Source organism: Argentina silus (genome assembly GCF_951799395.1).
Source record: "Argentina silus genome assembly, chromosome: 18".
In the NCBI taxonomy this organism is placed as follows: domain Eukaryota; kingdom Metazoa; phylum Chordata; class Actinopteri; order Argentiniformes; family Argentinidae; genus Argentina; species Argentina silus.
In genome coordinates, this window is record NC_139672.1 from 16,319,657 (window position 1) to 16,336,958 (window position 17,302).

A 17,302-nucleotide genomic window follows, 5' to 3' on the forward strand; every position below is an offset into this window, starting at 1 on the left:
ATGAGCAGCGCTAAATAGATAGACATAGTACATGGACCTACAGTAAATACACACACGAGATTAAACATTCAAACACGCCCCCGGAATGTCAACAATTCAGGGGGAAAAAACAAACAATTGATGACCTTTCATTGGGTGGGCAAGACGCGAGTGCCCATAGCCACCGCCGGCCTTGGTACTGTAGAGAGTGTAGTATGGTTTTGATCAAGAGTTTCTCAGAGATGCGATCCATTCCTGACTTATCAAGAATTCCTGCTTTTCTGGTTTCCTATGCTGTCCTGGTCCTGATCACATTCCTAGTTCTTGCTTGGTGAAGCCACATCCAGGCAGAGACTGACATTCATATCTTTAGCTGCAGATGTGTGACCAATCTGATTTAGAACAGTCCTCTATACACCACCATACAGTTCTTCTCTCTCACACCACACACACACACACACACACACACACACACACACACACACACACACACACACACACACACACTCAGACACATCATGTTTCTCACACTACAGACACACACACACACACACACACTATGGTTGTCTCCCACATCAGTCTCAATCTGCTCCTAACTCCTGATCTGTCTCTGAAGACCTAACTTTTCCAAGGGAGCGTTTATGGGAAAGGCTGTTGTGGGAAATTTGCGAGTCCCACTCTCAGTTTCAGGGAATGTTGTGTTGACGAATACTAAGCCCATCATATTAGCATAAGGCCATATCCCCTTTTTCCCCTAATACCCATATCCCACATGCATATCCCATAGAGTGTCTGGTTCACACACATTCTCATTTAAAACTAAAAAAAACTAAAGCTAATGGTGGTAATGACGCTAAGCTAATGCTAACTCTCCTTTCCGTCTCCAGCCTGCAACTGTAATGGCAAGAGTTCCGAGTGCTTCTTCGACCCGGAGCTGTACCGTGCCACCGGCCACGGAGGTCACTGCCGCCACTGTGCCGACAACACGGACGGGCCCAACTGCGAGCGTTGCCTGGACAACTACTACAGAGACGGACTGGCCAATCGCTGCCTGCCCTGCAACTGCAACCATGTCGGTGAGTACAGTGACACGCTGTCCAGGGTAAACGCTAAGTGGGATGCCCAGGACAGTCCAGGGTGAATGCTAAGTGGGATGCCCAGGACAGTCCAGGGTGAATGCTAAGTGGGATGCCCAGGACAGTCCAGGGTGAATGCTAAGTGGGATGCCCAGGACAGTCCAGGGTGAATGCTAAGTGGGATGCCCAGGACAGTCCAGGGTGAATGCTAACTGGGATGTTTAACTGACACACGGTAGGGTCGTCCCAAGGATCCCACTTTGCACCTACACATAGTACAGGACAATATGTATGTTCTATTGGGTTGCCAGATTGATAATACTCTACTGGGAGCCACTATATTTTATTTAGCCTTTATTTTGGTTTGTTCAACACTTTTTTGTTTACTACATAATTCCATATGTGTTCCTTCATAGTTGTGATGTCTTCAATATTAATCTACAATGTAGAAAATAATAAAAAATAAAGAAAAACCATTGAATGAGAAGGTGTGTCCAAACTTTTGACTGGTACTGTATGTGGGACTGTATAGGAGGCCATTGAGCGTGCCTTCCCTGCATTTGAAATATGCAAAAACCTCTATAGGTGACATGTATAAGAGGTTATATAGGAAGTGGCTCCTCTTACCACCAGTCCCACTTATTGTGGCTATTAAACGGGGTTTCCCTGGGACACATCCAGGGCTCAAGTGAATGCAGGTGGTTTGTGGGCTTTTTGAATGACTTACAAATTACAGTGATGGCTGAATTAAGTCGCATTTTATCAATTTGGGACATTATTCTCCTCAGGTTAGTTCAGGGAAACCGTGGCTTTGATGGCCTGCCTCAACCTGCATTTATCTAGGGGAAGCCCGAGAGCGGCCCACAGCCGCAGCCTGGCTGTCATTCTAGATGTTTACTGTTTTTACTGGGGTGAGAATATTAGTTTTGATCCTCTGATTACGACGCTTGATTATATTGCTGAGCCCCGGGCTGTGCTTTTGCTACGGGTTTATTGTGCCGAGTGACAAACCACACATCCTAATAGCTGCCAGATGTCGTTGTCGGTATTGTTTCATAACTCCGTCCCGCTCATATGTCTCGTTACCCTGGTGCAAATTGTAGGCCATTTAAATTGAATCGTTCCAGGCTCCATGGCCCCGGGGGTTTGTCTTGAAACTCCGGTGCGAAATGTATTTTCTATACGAGAACCACCGCTGAATCCGTGTGACGCGACCTCCACTAATTTGGCTGCCATTACAGGGGTTATTATTCAAACAAGGTTGTCCACATGTGTTTGCAGTGATACGGGTTGTTGAAGCCGTGATTGTTAGCATATGTGTGTGAGATGGTGTAGCTGCTGAGATGGTTGCTTGTTTTTCCTCGGGAGCGGGAGGGGGAGGGGGAGGGGGAGGGGGGGGGCTTGAGGGCTCACAGTTAATATTGAAGTCTTTGGTTTTATTATTCCAGCGTAAAAAAAAACATGATCTTTTGCGGCCGTCCGAAGTCATCTCAAACAACGTTGATTGATGTCTTATCTATCTCTCCCCTGCTTGCCTCTCCCCTCTCCCCCCCTCCCCTCTTCTCCCCTCCTCTCCCCTCTCCCCCCCTCCCCTCCTCTCCTCTCCTCTCCTCTCTCCCCCCCTCCTCTCCTCTCCTCTCCTCCTCTCCCCCCCTACTCCTCTCCTCTCTCCTCTTCCCTCCTCTCCTCTCTCCCCCCCTCTCCTCTCCTCTCTCCCCCCCTCCTCTCCTGTCTCCAGGCTCTCTCTCTACTCAGTGTGACACCACAGGACGCTGCAGCTGTAAGCCAGGCGTCATGGGAGACAAGTGTGACCGCTGCCAACCTGGCTTCCACACCCTGACTGAGGCAGGATGCAGGTACTGAATACTGATGTGTGTGTGTGTGTGTGTGTGTGTGTGTGTGTGTGTGTGTGTGTGTGTGTGTACTGTGTGTCTCTGTGTACTGTGTGTGTCTGTGTGTGTGTGTGTACTGTCTGTGTGTAGTGTCTGTGTGTGTGTGTGTACTGTCTGTGTGTAGTGTGTGTGTGTGTGTGTGTGTGTACTGTGTGTGTGTGTGTGTACTGTCTGTGTGTAGTGTGTGTGTGTACTGTGTGTGTGTTCGGTCGCCAGCCCCAGCAGTGGGCCTTCTTACCTTGAATCTGTAGATAAAGACAATCCCATTTAGATAGGGGCTGTCAACCTCATGCTGTTTTTCTGAATGGCTGTGTTTTCTCTCCCCCCTCCCTCCTCCCCCCCCCCCCCCTCCAGACCCTGCTCTTGTAACCCCTCCGGAAGCACGCAGGAGTGTGATTTGGCCACAGGCCGCTGCCAGTGCAAGGACAACGTGGAGGGCTTCAGCTGTGACAGGTCAGGCCAGGCCCTCTCCCCCATAGGGATTTTATTTGTCTCTCTCACACACTTACACACATACTGTAAGCACACACACCCACCATACAGTACACACACACACATACACACACACACCATACGGTATGCACACACACAACAGTTCACCCACACAAGTCCAAAATACACAGTAACAAGTTTGTTTTTGCCAGTTAAGAAAATGTCTTTGTCTGGGAATCTTCACGGGGTTGGAACGGAGCCGGGCTGACAAAAGGGCCCGTCTCTGTGACAGTGAAATATGAGTTGGCCCCGCCGCCGCTCTGTCGCAACACAATTAACGTCAACACTCACACGGGAGAGAAACGCGTTAAAGATTCTCCGCATCGCAACGTTTCAGCTCCTCTTCTGGTACGACATTCTTAGCTCAAAGCGCAGTTGTTTAAAAGGAGCCTCTGACACACACACACACACACACACACACACACAGTTTGGCGCCCACACACACACACACACACACACACACACACACACAGGAGAGGAGAGGAGATGAGTGTGCCCAGTAGAAGAATGCTCTGTATGTGTGCGAAATAGAATTCGGCCTACTGCTCCCCTAGCAGCGAAGGAGAAAATAGCCCCACAGATAGAAGCCCCCCCCCCCCCCCCCCCCCCCGCTGAGACGGCCAGGCTGCCTGGCCTTCTATGGCTCCTCCAAGCCCAGCACGCCCTCAGCACCCCCGGGTCCGCTGCTCTGCTCTGCTCTGCTCTGGGATACCAGACTCCTGTCTCCCTCGTTGTGCAATGGCCAAAGCCATCTTACCCCCCCGTCCCGTCCCCTCCGTCTCACCCCGTCTCACCCCTCGCCCAGGGGGAGGCTGGTGGAGGCAGACATCGGAGGACGGGCTCAACGTTTGTTTTAATCCCGTTCCTCTTTCCATTCCATGCGTTACAATGAGCCCGTCCTCCGATTTTCTACCTCCGCCAGCCTCCCCAGGACTCTCCCCCAACTCTAACTCAGCTAGCACCACCACCTCGCCTGTCAACACTGTTTCTCTGCTCTGTGACAGACTTCTCTCCGCCTTTAGTGCCCCCCCCCCTGCGGAGGACTCCCCCCTACCACTACCCCCCAACACCAGCACCTAGCCCCTCAACACTACTGCTCTGCCCTGCTTTGGCCTGCTTTGTGACACTCTTCTGCCTTTGTGCACTGCCCATCTAAACCCCCCCCGCCACCCCCCCCCCCCCCCCCCGCCTCAGCAGCAACACTAGCACCTTTCCACTCCACTACACATCGTCAGCACAAACACCGGGGTGTAAACAGACCGTTTGGCCAACTTCGATTATGCGAGATTTAGTGCTCTCACACAGCGCCATGTTGGCACCGAGGGTTCCATGAGGATCGCATTTAGAACTGGAATGGGAATTAGAATGTCGTGGAACATGGAATGCTTGGTTGAGATGGAGGATAGTTAACCAAACTCTGTAACTCTGTCTGACTCTGGGTGTCACATTCCTCCCAGCCACCCAGCTGGGCCACAGATGGGGGGAGTAATCCCCCCACCGCACCCCCGACACACACACACACACACACACATTCTCTCTCTCTCACACACATACACATTCTCTCTCTCTCTGACACACACACACACACACACAGAAAAAACACACATTCTCTCTCTCTCTCACACACACACACACACTGTGATGCATGGCCACTCTCACAGCATGGGGGCTGAAATTACAGACCAGACTGCTGTTTGTTGGTCAGACTCTCAGTCTGCTCTGCCTGTCTGTTTGTCTGCTCTGCCTGTTTGTCTGCCTGTCTGTCTGTCTGCTCTGCCTGTCTGTCTGCTCTGCCTATTTGTCTGCCTGTCTGTCTGCTCTGTCTGTCTGCCTGCTCTGTCTGCTCTGCCTGTTTGTCTGCCTGTTTGTCTGCCTGCCTGCCTGTCTGCTCTGTCTGCTCTGTCTGCCTGTCTGCCTGTCTGTCTGCTCTGGTGCCATTCAACAGAGGGAGAGAATGACAGTTTAGTAGACGGTGACTCTGTCATCCTATGGTTAAGCTGTCAACGCATTTCAATATCCTGTGAAATTCATACCCATATGATAACTCCACAGAGTGTTGGATGTCTACCTCAGATTCACAAACGTTTCATTTTACCTCAGTTTTAGCACTGTAGATTTTTGAAAACGTAAATCGGTAACGTATTTCAAATATCGGATTGTGACTTCCTGTCTCCATATCTTTTTTTAACTCACCAACTGCCAAGGAGTTCCGGAACTATCTACCTAGCAACAACACTTTGATTGGCTACAAAATGAAGCATCATAATTTATGCATTTTTGGTGAATAAAGTCACCCATGGCGCTCTAGAATGTTGACAATTTGGGGCGACTTTATTCAGAATGACTCATGAATGTTGCTGTTGCTTGTCCTCCATTCCAGGTGTAAACTGGGCTACTTCAACCTGGACCCCCAGAACCCCCAGGGGTGTACCCCCTGCTTCTGCTTCCAGCACTCCTCTGTGTGTGACACCGCCGAGGGCTACAGCATCGACACCGTCTCCTCCACCTTCGATAGGGGTCAGTCCACCTCCTGTCTGTCTGTCTGTCTGTCTGTCTCTGCCTGTCTGTCTGTCTCTGCCTGTCTGTCTCTGCCTGTCTGTCTGTCTGTCTCTGCCTGTCTGTCTGTCTCTGCCTGCCTGTCTGTCTGTCTGCCTGTCTGTCTGCCTGTCTGTCTGTCTGTCTGTCTGTCTCTGCCTGTCTGTCTGTCTCTGCCTGTCTGTCTGTCTGTCTGTCTCTGCCTGTCAGTCCATCTCCTGTCTGTCTGTCTGTCTCTGCCTGTCTGTCTGTCTGTCTGTCTCTGCCTGTCTGTCTGCCTGTGAGACAAGCCTTTTACACTATGCTGCGTTGTTTTTGTTGTTGTTTTTATAGTTTTAGGTTTTGAAGTATTTTGAGCAGATTCCCAGACACAGATTAAGCCGAACTCTGGACTAGAAAGCAACTTGAATGGAAAATCCCTATTGAATGTGTTGTTTAACTCCGGGATTCCAGGATTAGGATTTAATCTGGGTCCGGGAAGCATAACCCATCTTTGTGCTATGGAAAAGTGTAGGGAAGTGTTGTTAGTATAGTGACTTATTTCCATTGTGGTCCTCCTCATATACGCCATTTCACTGACGCTTTTATCCAAAGCGACTTACATTGCAGTGAGTGCATACATTTCAGCATATATGGTCCCAGCAGGAATCAAACCCATAATCTTAGCGTTGTTAGCGCCATGCTCTACCAACTGAGCCACAGAGGACCTCTTTCATGATGGCATTTGTGCAGTTGTGCAACTGAAACCCATAGATCTAATACCCTGTTCTGTCTCTGTGCTTAAACCTCTCTGGTCTCTCTCTCTGTTTCCCCAACTCTCTCTCTCTCTCTCTCTCTCTCTCTCTGGTCTCTCTCCCTCTCTCTCTCTCTCCCTCCCTCCCTCTCTCTCTGTTATCTCCCTCTCTCTCCCCCCTCCCTCTCTCTCTCTCTCTAGATGATGAGCAGTGGACAGCCCAGCAACGTGACGGATCCAGTGTGTCAGTCCAGTGGTCGGCCGGTGGACAGGAAATCTCCCTCATATCTGAGGACTACTTCCCCATGTACTTTGTGGCTCCAGGTACTGACTGTGGCTCCCACCTATATAGTCTCCCACCTGTGTACACACACACACACACACACACACACACACACATACAGTATGCACACACACACTAATCATTCATTATTATTCCTATCGTGTTGCCTGTAAGGTATAAGACAGCAGACATTCTTGGGTTTATTTATTTACAGAAAATGATGTACATTCACATGATGTGGTCCAAAACTTTATAGATATTAATTGTTTAAAGTAAAAAAAATGTGGTCAACTGCCAAAAGTTGCCTTAGCAACATTCTATGTTGCTATGCTACTGATATCATTGGGCTCAGTAGAAAAGGTTGGCTCCCACCGATGTATTATGATCATAGTAGTCATGGTAATATCATAATAGTAAACAAAAAAAACATTTAAAATGAAAAACGAGTTGTGCAAGTATGTGCGTATGTTTTGAGTGAGAGAGAGAGAGAGACAGGCAGTTAGAGTGAGTGAGAGAGAGAGAGAGAGAAAGTGAGAGAGAGAGAGAGACAGTTGAAGTGAGAGAGAGAAAGTGAGAGAGAGAGAGAGACAGTTGATGTGAGAGAGAGACAGTTGAAGTGAGAGAGAGACAGTTGAAGTTAGTGAGTGAGGTGAATGAGGGAGTGAGGTGTGTGTGTGTGTGTGTGTGTGTGTGTGTGTGTGTGTGTGTGTGTGTGTGTAACTGAGACCGGTCTATTCATGACTTCCCCCCTCCTCGCCACGCAGAGCGTTTCCTTGGCAACCAGATGCTGAGCTACGGCCAGAACCTGACCCTGAGGTTCCGGGTGGACCGGCGGGACACGCGCCTCTCGGCCGAGGACGTGGTGCTGGAGGGGGCGGGCCTGAGGGTTGCCGTGCCGCTCATCGCCCAGGGCAACGCCTACCCCGGGGAGCACATGCAGACTTTTATCTTCAGGTGGGCGGAGCTTAAGCAGGGCTATCGTCTCTGCCAGGAAACTGGTGTGTAGCGTCACGTGTGTTAATTATGAAGTTATGAAAACCAGCACACGGAAACAACAACAAGGAATGCCTTGTCATGGCGGCTGGCGATGTGTGTGAGCTGTTATTCAGGAGTCCTCTTGTGTGTTTTGTGGGATGGAAAACTGATGCATTACCCTACTCTACTCTACTCTACCCTACTCTACTCTACTCTACCCTACTCTACTCTACTCTACCCTACTCTACTCTACTCTACCCTACTCTACTCTACTCTACTCTACCCTACTCTACTATACCCTACTCTACTATACCCTACCCTAACCTTTTCTACTCTACTCTACCCTACTCTACTATACCCTACTCTACTATACCCTACCCTAACCTTTTCTACTCTACTCTACCCCACCCCGCCCTACCCTACCTTACATCCCTCAGGCTTCACGACAGCACCGACTACCCCTGGAGGCCCACCCTGAGTCAGTCTGACTTCCAGAAGCTTCTCCACAATCTGACCGCCATCAAGATCCGCGGCACCTATAGCGAGAGAAGTATGCCCCCCTCTCCCCCTCTCCCCCTCTCCCCCACCCCCTTCGCTTCGCCTCATTACATCTATAAACTAAGCTACACGTCCTTGGTTCAGAGGCACGGTGGTGTCTTATTGGATAGAACAGCTCTTTGTTATGTATAGGTTCACCAAGACCGGCGCCAGTGATGGCGTTCGTTTTCTATTGGCCAACGCCAAACAGTTCCTTCACATTATACCGACTGGTTGGAGCATGTTGCCAGGCGACCGGATGTTAGTCCAATAAAACAATTAAAACTAAATATCAGGTGAACTGGAAGTTAAGCTATGTGGAACTATTTGAAGGTCACTGGCACCAGTCTTCTGATCTACCCCTCTGGGTGTACCATGTAGTTTATAGATTGTTCTGTGTTATTCTGTTCTACTTGAGGATTGGACCAGGTCAAGAGGACTGTGAACTCGACACCCTGGGTCAGAAGGACAGCAGTGTCTGTCCAGTGGAATGTAATAGGACTTAATTGTACATTGTCCAACAGAAATTCATTGTTTCAGTGGACGCAGTACCCACACACACACACACACACACACACACACACACACCCTGGTTTAGAGAACACTATAGGTCTATAGTCAATGTCAGGAACACTGAGTTACAGGTCAATGTCAAGAATACTGAGTTAGTCTATAACAGCTGTCTTATTTAAGAATATTTTAATTTTGTTAAGTTCTGATTGGCTGGATGGGGTCTGGGAACCTCGTCCCAGGCAGCTAATCAGCAGAGAGGATGTTGAGGGGTCCGTTTAGCCATAATAACGGGGGTGCAGGTTAAAGGCCGGCTCCTCGGATCATTTCCCTGTAAGACACAACACGGCCATGTTTACCACCGTCACCGGAGTCACCGGCTTCCCCCGGAGTAAATATCCAGATACGCAGGAGGACAGAGGGAGATTGTCAGCTAGACCAGGGGAGGCTGGTGGAGGTAGAAATCGGAGGACGGGCTCATAGTAATGCATGGAAACCTGTAATGCATTACAATGAGTCCGTCCTCCGATTTCTACCTACACCAGCCTCGTCCGCTGTAGACATGACTAGTTAGCTAATCAGCGTTCCTCCATGGCATCATCTCAAGGTGCTGGCTCTCATGAAACCCACACTGATAAATACAATTAAAGTAACAGTGTTGAGCCGCTCGGTGGCGTAGCACACTAAGGCGGATACCGTATCATCGCAAGGTCCCTGGTTCGATTCCGGCCATCGACATATCCTGCATGTCAGCCCTCCTCTCTCTCTCTCACCCATCCATCCTGTCAATCTCTACTGTCTCTATCCCAATAAAGCCGAAATGCCCTAAAAACATATTTAAAAAAAAAAAATAACAGTGACTATTATGTGAAATTGAGTTTGGGTTCGGACAGTTGCTGATTAGCTTTGAATACAACCGTTGAACCACACGTTGCCTGGCACGTCTTTTCATATGAAAATATTTTCTACTTTCTCTAGTTTTTATTGTACCTTGTATTCCAATCCATTCTATGAAGTGTGCTGCTGCACGACATGATCAATAAAGTTTGATTGATTGATTGATTGATCGGTCGATACCCTCCTTCCCTCCTCACTCTCCAGGCGCCGGCTACCTGGACGACGTGTCCCTGGTCACGGCGCGGCGAGTCCCGGGCGCCCCGGCCCGCTGGGTGGAGACGTGCACCTGCCCCAAGGGCTACCTGGGACAGCACTGTGAGCAGTGCGCCCTGGGATACCGGAGGAGCAGTCCAGAACTAGGCCCCTTCAGCTCCTGCGACCCTTGCAACTGCAACGGCCACAGCGAGACCTGCGACCCCGGGACAGGTCAGTCAGACGACAGCGGTGTTTCACAACGTAACGGGGGGGGGGGGGGAACTAGAAAAATGTGCACGTCCAGTCCGATTCGTTAGGTGCAGGACAGAAGAAGGAATCAAGATGAAAGAGATGTCCTCAGCTTTGGTATGCTCCCACAGTGATTTAATTCAGAAAACAGACAACGTTTCCATCCGAGGAGGGACTTCGTCAGGTCATCCATGTTTTAAATCACTGTGGGAGCATACCAGAGTTGCGGACATTCCTTTTATCTTTGGTTCCTTCTTCTGTCTTGCGTTTGATGAATTAGATGTGCATACTTTTCAGCTAACTACTCAACATCACATGCAATTTTTTTTAAAACATTATTATGTACAGTACCAGTCAAAAGTTTGGACACACTTTCTCATTCAATGGTTTTTCTTTATTTTTATTATTTTCTACATTGTACATTAATATTGAAGACATCAAAACTATGAAGGAACACATATGGAATTATGTAGTAAACAAAAAAGTGTTAAACAAACCAGAATATGTTTTATATTTTAGATTCTTCAAAGTAGCCACCTTTTGCTTTGATGACAGCTTTGCACACTCTTGGCAAGGTGTGTCCAAACTTTTGACTGGTACTGTGTGTGTATATATATTTTTATAGACATATGTACATGTTTTGTTTGTACACAGGCACCATCTACCTGCTTTACCTTCATTTGGGGCAAAATGATTCACTTACTTAGAAAATGAACTTATTGTCGGTCGCTTTGGATAAAAGCGTAAATGTAAACTACTAAATGCTTAGTCCCTATAAAAAATACCCTAAGAAAATACCCTATCAAAATAGTCCCTGTAAAGTAAATCCCCATCACCTTTGTCAATCTTTCAACACATCTCAGTGTTTCTGACTATCCTTCAATCTGTCTTCGTTTCTTTCTGACTATCCTTAAATCTGTCTTTGTTTGTTTCTGACTATCCTTAAATCTGTCTTTGTTTGTTTCTGACTATCCTTAAATCTGTCTTTGTTTGCTTTTATGCTCTTTGAGCCTGATAGATAGAGAGAGAGATACATAGATAGAGAGATACATAGAGAGAGAGATAGATGAGTGGGTATTTTGGATTTAAGGCTTAGATATTTTTATATATACCACAGCAGTTAAATGTGGCTTCATTTGGAACAATGGAAAGTTCACATCAAATATATAACTTACAGATCTGACCCACAGGACACTAACTCATATCATCTGCCTAGTAATATTCCACTGCTATAAAGGGACTTGTCCAGGTTCCCAGTGGGTTTTACATTTTGTTGAGAGAAGGTTGGATGAATATGATGGACTATCAAGGACTGCCTCCTAGTGGCGGGTGAAGGCATGACATGTGTGTTTGATATATTCAGTAGAAGGTCCATTTCCTGAAGGAGATGACAGATGGATAGATGCAATAGATATTAGGAGTGAAGTATTTAACATACGTGTAGTTATTAAGTGGTGCAGATCAGGGGAGGCTGGCGGTGGTAGAAATCGGAGGACGGGCTCATTGTAGTGCACGGAACGGAATGAGGAATGGTATCAACCATGAATTCATCAATTAACAATGAGCCCGTCCTCCGATTTCTACCTCCACCAGCCTCCCCTGCTTTCCGATATCTTCTCCCGGGGTGTGTGGTTGCCAACGCAACGCAACACAGCCGGGGCTCAGCGACACACACATGACGCATGTATGTTACCGGGGGGGATATTTGACACGTGTGTGCGTGTTTTGTGCGTTCTCCAGGCATGTGCAATTGCCAAGACAACACGGCCGGCCTCAGCTGTGAGAGATGTCAGGACGGTTACTATGGCGACTCAACAGTGGGCAGCCCAAGCGACTGTAAGCCCTGCCCTTGCCCCGCGGGGGCAACCTGCGCTGTCGTCCCCAAGACCAGGGAGGTGGTCTGCACCAACTGCCCCGCCGGGACCACAGGTAAACAGTTGGGAGTGCCCTCAAGATGATAGTTTTTTTTTTGTTTTTTTTTTATACTTTAAATGTGATCAAATGCTTAAGTTACTGCTAATAGTAGTATGTTTTGAAACTGTACGTCTGTACGTCAATCAAAGCATTTCACTATATCAATTACGGCTGTATGCGATGTACATGACAAATAAAGTTTGATTTGATTTGACGCGTCTCCAGGTAAGCGCTGTGAGCTGTGCGATGACGGTTTTTTCGGGGACCCCCTGGGGGGCGACGGCCCGGTGAGGACCTGCCGCGCCTGCAAGTGTAGCGACAACATCGACCCCAACGCCGTGGGCAACTGCAACCGCGAGAGCGGCGAATGCCTCAAGTGCATCTACAACACGGGCGGCTTCTTCTGCGACCGCTGCAAGAAGGGTTTCTACGGCAACGCCCTGGCCACCAACCCCAACGAGAAGTGCAGACGTAAGAGGATGGAGCTGGACGACCCTTGACGAGGGTCCAACACTGTTACCTTGTGCATCTGTTGCCTTGTGCTGAAGCGTTCTTTGGTGGTAATGGTAATCTCTCCCCCTCCTCTCTCTCTCCCCCTCCCCCCTCCTCTCTCTCCCCCCCTCCTCCTCTCTCTCCCTCCCTCCTCCTCTCCCCCCCCTCTCTCTCTCCCCCTCCCCCCTCCTCTCTCTCTCCCCCCCCTCTCTCTCCCTCTCCCCCCTCCTCTCTCTCCCTCCCTCCTCCCTCCTCTCCCCCCCCCCTCTCTCTCCCCCCTCCCCCCCTCCTCTCTCCCCCAGCCTGCTCTTGCTCTCGCTACGGTACTGAGAACAGACAGACCAGCTGTATGCTGGTGACAGGCCAGTGTCAGTGTCTGCCCCACGTCACCAACAGGGACTGCAGCGCCTGTGAGCCGGGCTTCTTCAACCTGCAGAGCGGCAAGGGCTGCGAACGGTTAGTACCAGTACCCACGTCCCTGGACCTCACCACACCTCACCTGACCTCACCTGACCTCACCTCACCACACCTCACCTGACCTCACCACACCTCACCTGACCTCACCTCACCACACCTGACCTCACCTCACCTCACCTGACCTCACCACACCTGACCTCATCTCACCTGACCTCACCACACCTGACCTCACCTGACCACACCTCACCTGATCAGATCAGCATCTCTCTCTGAACATTCATGACACAAATCAAACCACATCAAAGTTTATTTCTCATATGCACAGGATGTAGCAGTAAAACTGTGCAGTAAAATGCTTTTGATGAGCTACCTCTCAACAGTGCAGTGAAATACCTCTCAACAGTGCAGTGAAATACCTCTCTGTCTCTGTCTCTGACTCTGACTCTGACTCTGACTCTGATTGTCTCTGACTCTGACTCTGATGGATGCTAATGCCTAAGCTAATACGTGCATCTACTTCCTGTGATGTCATGACAGGTGCAACTGCAACGCCATTGGCTCCACCAACGGCCAGTGTGACATCACCACGGGTCAGTGTGAGTGCCAGCCCGGGGTCACAGGTCAGCAGTGTGACCGCTGTGAGGTCAACTTCTTCGCGTTCGGATCGTCGGGGTGCAAACGTAAGCCGGTCGCCCGTTTATCTCTCTCTCTGTCTCTCTCTCTCTGTCTGTCTGTCTCTCTCTCTCTCTCTCTCTCTCTCTCTCTGTCTCTCTCTCTCTCTCTCTCTCTCTCTCTCTCTCTCTGTCTCTCTTTTCAAAACATCCACTCCAAAACAAACCGCGCTCAGAGGTGGTCCTGAGAGCTATCTTCTTAATTTTGACCTGTTTCTCTCTCCGTCCGTCCAGCGTGCGACTGCGACCCGGAGGGCTCGGCGACGGCCCAGTGTAAGGAAGATGGCCGCTGTGAGTGCCGTCCGGGCTTCGTGGGCGCCAGGTGTGACATGTGTGAGGAGAACTACTTCTACAACCGCTCCACGCCCAGCTGTCAGCAGTGTCCATCCTGTTACTCCCTCGTCAGAGACAAGGTATGGAGTTAAAACACACACACACACACACACTCACACACACAGACACTCACTCAGACACACACTCAGAACAGACACACACACACACACATGAGACACACAGACTCAGACAGACACACAAACCACAGACAGACAGACACACGCACTCACTCAGACACACACACACACACACACACACACACATGAGACACACAGACACACACACACACAGCCAACGCTAGGTCACTGTAACTAACTGCTAATGATTAGAACCAAATCACCTCAGATATGACTACCTGATGTATATTTTGTCTACCAGAGGTACAATATGATACAGACATATACAGAGTGTCTTTGTTGATACTTACTTAGACAATAAAGTTGGGTACATCATAATTTGTATTCGTTTCTGGAGATTTTCACTCTATTGTTTTTCTTTGTTGTCAATTTTGTCAACAATACATACAACTTCCTGTATGACCTCATTAAACTGTGTAACCTTTGAACCCCAGGTGAACCAGCAGAGGCAGAAGCTGCACGACCTCCAGACCCTGATTGACAACCTGGGCTCCAGCACGGAGACGGTGAGCGACAAGGCCTTCGAGGATCGGCTGAAGGAGGCGGAGAAAGCCATCATGGACCTGCTGAAGGAGGCTCAGACCAGCAAAGGTACATTGATTGAGCGATAGATTGATTGATAGATAGATTGATCAATCAACTTTATTTATGATACAAAAGAAACATACATCAGAGATGCATCTGATCCAAATGAAAGCATTACTGAAAACACACATTTCCAATATGGTCCTCGATGTAGAAACTCCTCCTGAACCCATTTTTAGATTTTAAAGTGCAAGGGGCGGTGGGTGGGTGGACTGGGTGGGTGGGTGGGGGGCAGTAGTTTCCCAGACGCAGATTAAGCCTAATCCTGTATTTGAAAGCACTTTGGAAGGATATTCTCCATTGAGTACAGACTTAAATCCGGGAAATGACTTGATGTGGGTCTGGGAAAGTAGCCCAAAATGTCTCACTTGCTTGAAAGAGTGCTGTGTTATTCAATGAAAATTGGAGTCAAATGAGTCTTGAATGTGAATATTGATTGCCACTGCAGGGACATTTCCTAACCAATCAATAATCAATGCCTTATTTCCAGTTGTCTTTCATTTTTTATATGTAAAACATATTTTTCTTGAATTTCCAATGTTGTCCTGAATACATTCCTCTCTTCTCGCTTCAAAGATGTGAACAAAGTCTGGGAAACAAGCCCAAAATGTCTTTCTTCTGTGAAAGAAGGCTGTATTATTCAATGAGAATAGAGTCATGAGTCTTTAACTCGATAACTGCCAAATTTATTAACCTAGCAACAACACTTTGATTGGCTACAAAATGAAGCATCATAATTTCTGCACCATTTTGGTGTGTAAAGTCACCCTTTGCTCTAGAATGGGTTAGGGTTAGTAGTAATTTAGGAGACTTTATTCACCCTTGGCACTAAAATGAGTTAAACATGTCACTAAATTAGTTTAAACGTGTTACTAAATGACTTAAACATGTCACTAAATGAGTTAATGTGGCTTTCTGTCTCTCGTCGTCCTCTCAGATGTGGACAAGGGCCTGCTGGACCGCCTGGGGAACATCAACTACACTCTGACCACCCAGTGGAACCGCCTGCAGAACATCAGGAACACGGTGGACGACACCGGGACCCAGGCCGACAAGGCCCGCAACCGGGTCCGCGACGCCAAGAACCTGATCGACCGCGCCCGCGAGGAACTGGACAAGGCCAAGGACGCCATCGTCAAAGTGGTGGGTGACATTGTGGTCAGGCGGGTTATCTGAGTCAATGTTGCAGCAGTATTAAGACGTCTCGGGGTGGTTTACCCCCCCCCCCCGGACACAGATTAAACCGAGTCCTTGACTAGACTGCACTTTGAGTGGAGAATCTCCATCGACTATGATTTTTAGTCCAGCAGAAGGCTTAATCTGTGTGCAGGAAACCGACCCTCTGAGTATTCACATATGATCTCATTTTGGATTTGAATCGTCTCTTGTGGATAAACAAACCCTCAGGTTATTGCTACTATACTCTTTAGCTCTGTCTTACATGACCCACAACAACAACAACAACACATTTCTAACTGATTTCTGTCTTTTGTTCTTCTCTCACCAAGGACATCAAACCACCCACGAGCACCGGAGACCCCAACAACATGACCCTCCTGGCAGAGGAAGCCCGCAATCTGGCCGACAAGTAAGCCCTGCTGCAAAGCGTGATGAAACCAGGATGCTGCTCTCTGAAATCTGTTGCCCTGATTAATGCAAGAAGGCTTGAGGGATTCCTGAATATGTCAGTTGGGCCGGCATCATTCTGGCGCTGTGTACCATCTGAAACAAAAAGGACTCTGATCCTGTGCGGCAAAAGGATTCAAATAATGAAACGCACCCGAATGTTATTTTTTTTACTTCGCTCAGAAAACTTGAAGACCAGCTTTTATCACGACTTATAAATTAATTCATTAATTCATTAATTGATCGTTATTTTTGTATTTATTACGACGTGCTCATAATGTATTAAAACTGTGCTCAACATGAAATGTTTAATCCTCTTCATTCAGGCACAAGATGGACGCCGACCAGATAGAGAAGATCGCCAAAGACGCCAACGACACGTCCACCAAGGCCTTCAACCTGCTGATGAAGACCCTGGACGGAGAGAGCAAGACCAACCAGGACATCGATGACCTCAACAAGAAGTACGCCAACGCTTTGCTTCCTCTGTGTTTCTGAGAATATGGATAATAATAATAATAATAATAATAATAATAATAATAATAATAATATAGGAACGAAATCACATCCCAGTTACGCCATGTTGATCCAAGGTGTCTCATGGTCCAAAAACATCGTCTTGCAATTCAGTGTGTTACCACACATCATACTGGGGTGGTTAATGTGTGAGATTACAGGTTACAGTGTTGATCCTGAAGTAATACTTTGAATTTTAAACAGTTAAAACATGTTTGTTACCTCAGCAGATATGGAGATGTAATGTGTTGGTCTCTC

General features: G+C 48.2%; 1 protein-coding gene across 1 annotated transcript in view; it reads left to right on the forward strand.

Moving 5' to 3' along the window:
• Positions 1-17,302, forward strand: part of lamc1 (laminin, gamma 1) — a 53,222-nt gene that overhangs the window by 30,020 nt on the left and 5,900 nt on the right. Inside the window, exons 5-21 of the mRNA XM_083690337.1 lie at positions 867-1,055; positions 2,794-2,911; positions 3,302-3,400; positions 5,820-5,956; positions 6,909-7,031; positions 7,755-7,944; positions 8,403-8,515; positions 10,114-10,335; positions 12,094-12,282; positions 12,493-12,738; positions 13,062-13,215; positions 13,714-13,856; positions 14,082-14,260; positions 14,752-14,908; positions 15,840-16,045; positions 16,411-16,490; positions 16,855-16,992. Coding sequence (XP_083546463.1) covers positions 867-1,055; positions 2,794-2,911; positions 3,302-3,400; positions 5,820-5,956; positions 6,909-7,031; positions 7,755-7,944; positions 8,403-8,515; positions 10,114-10,335; positions 12,094-12,282; positions 12,493-12,738; positions 13,062-13,215; positions 13,714-13,856; positions 14,082-14,260; positions 14,752-14,908; positions 15,840-16,045; positions 16,411-16,490; positions 16,855-16,992 — 2,683 coding nt within the window. The remainder of the gene's footprint in view (positions 1-866; positions 1,056-2,793; positions 2,912-3,301; positions 3,401-5,819; positions 5,957-6,908; positions 7,032-7,754; positions 7,945-8,402; positions 8,516-10,113; positions 10,336-12,093; positions 12,283-12,492; positions 12,739-13,061; positions 13,216-13,713; positions 13,857-14,081; positions 14,261-14,751; positions 14,909-15,839; positions 16,046-16,410; positions 16,491-16,854; positions 16,993-17,302) is intronic.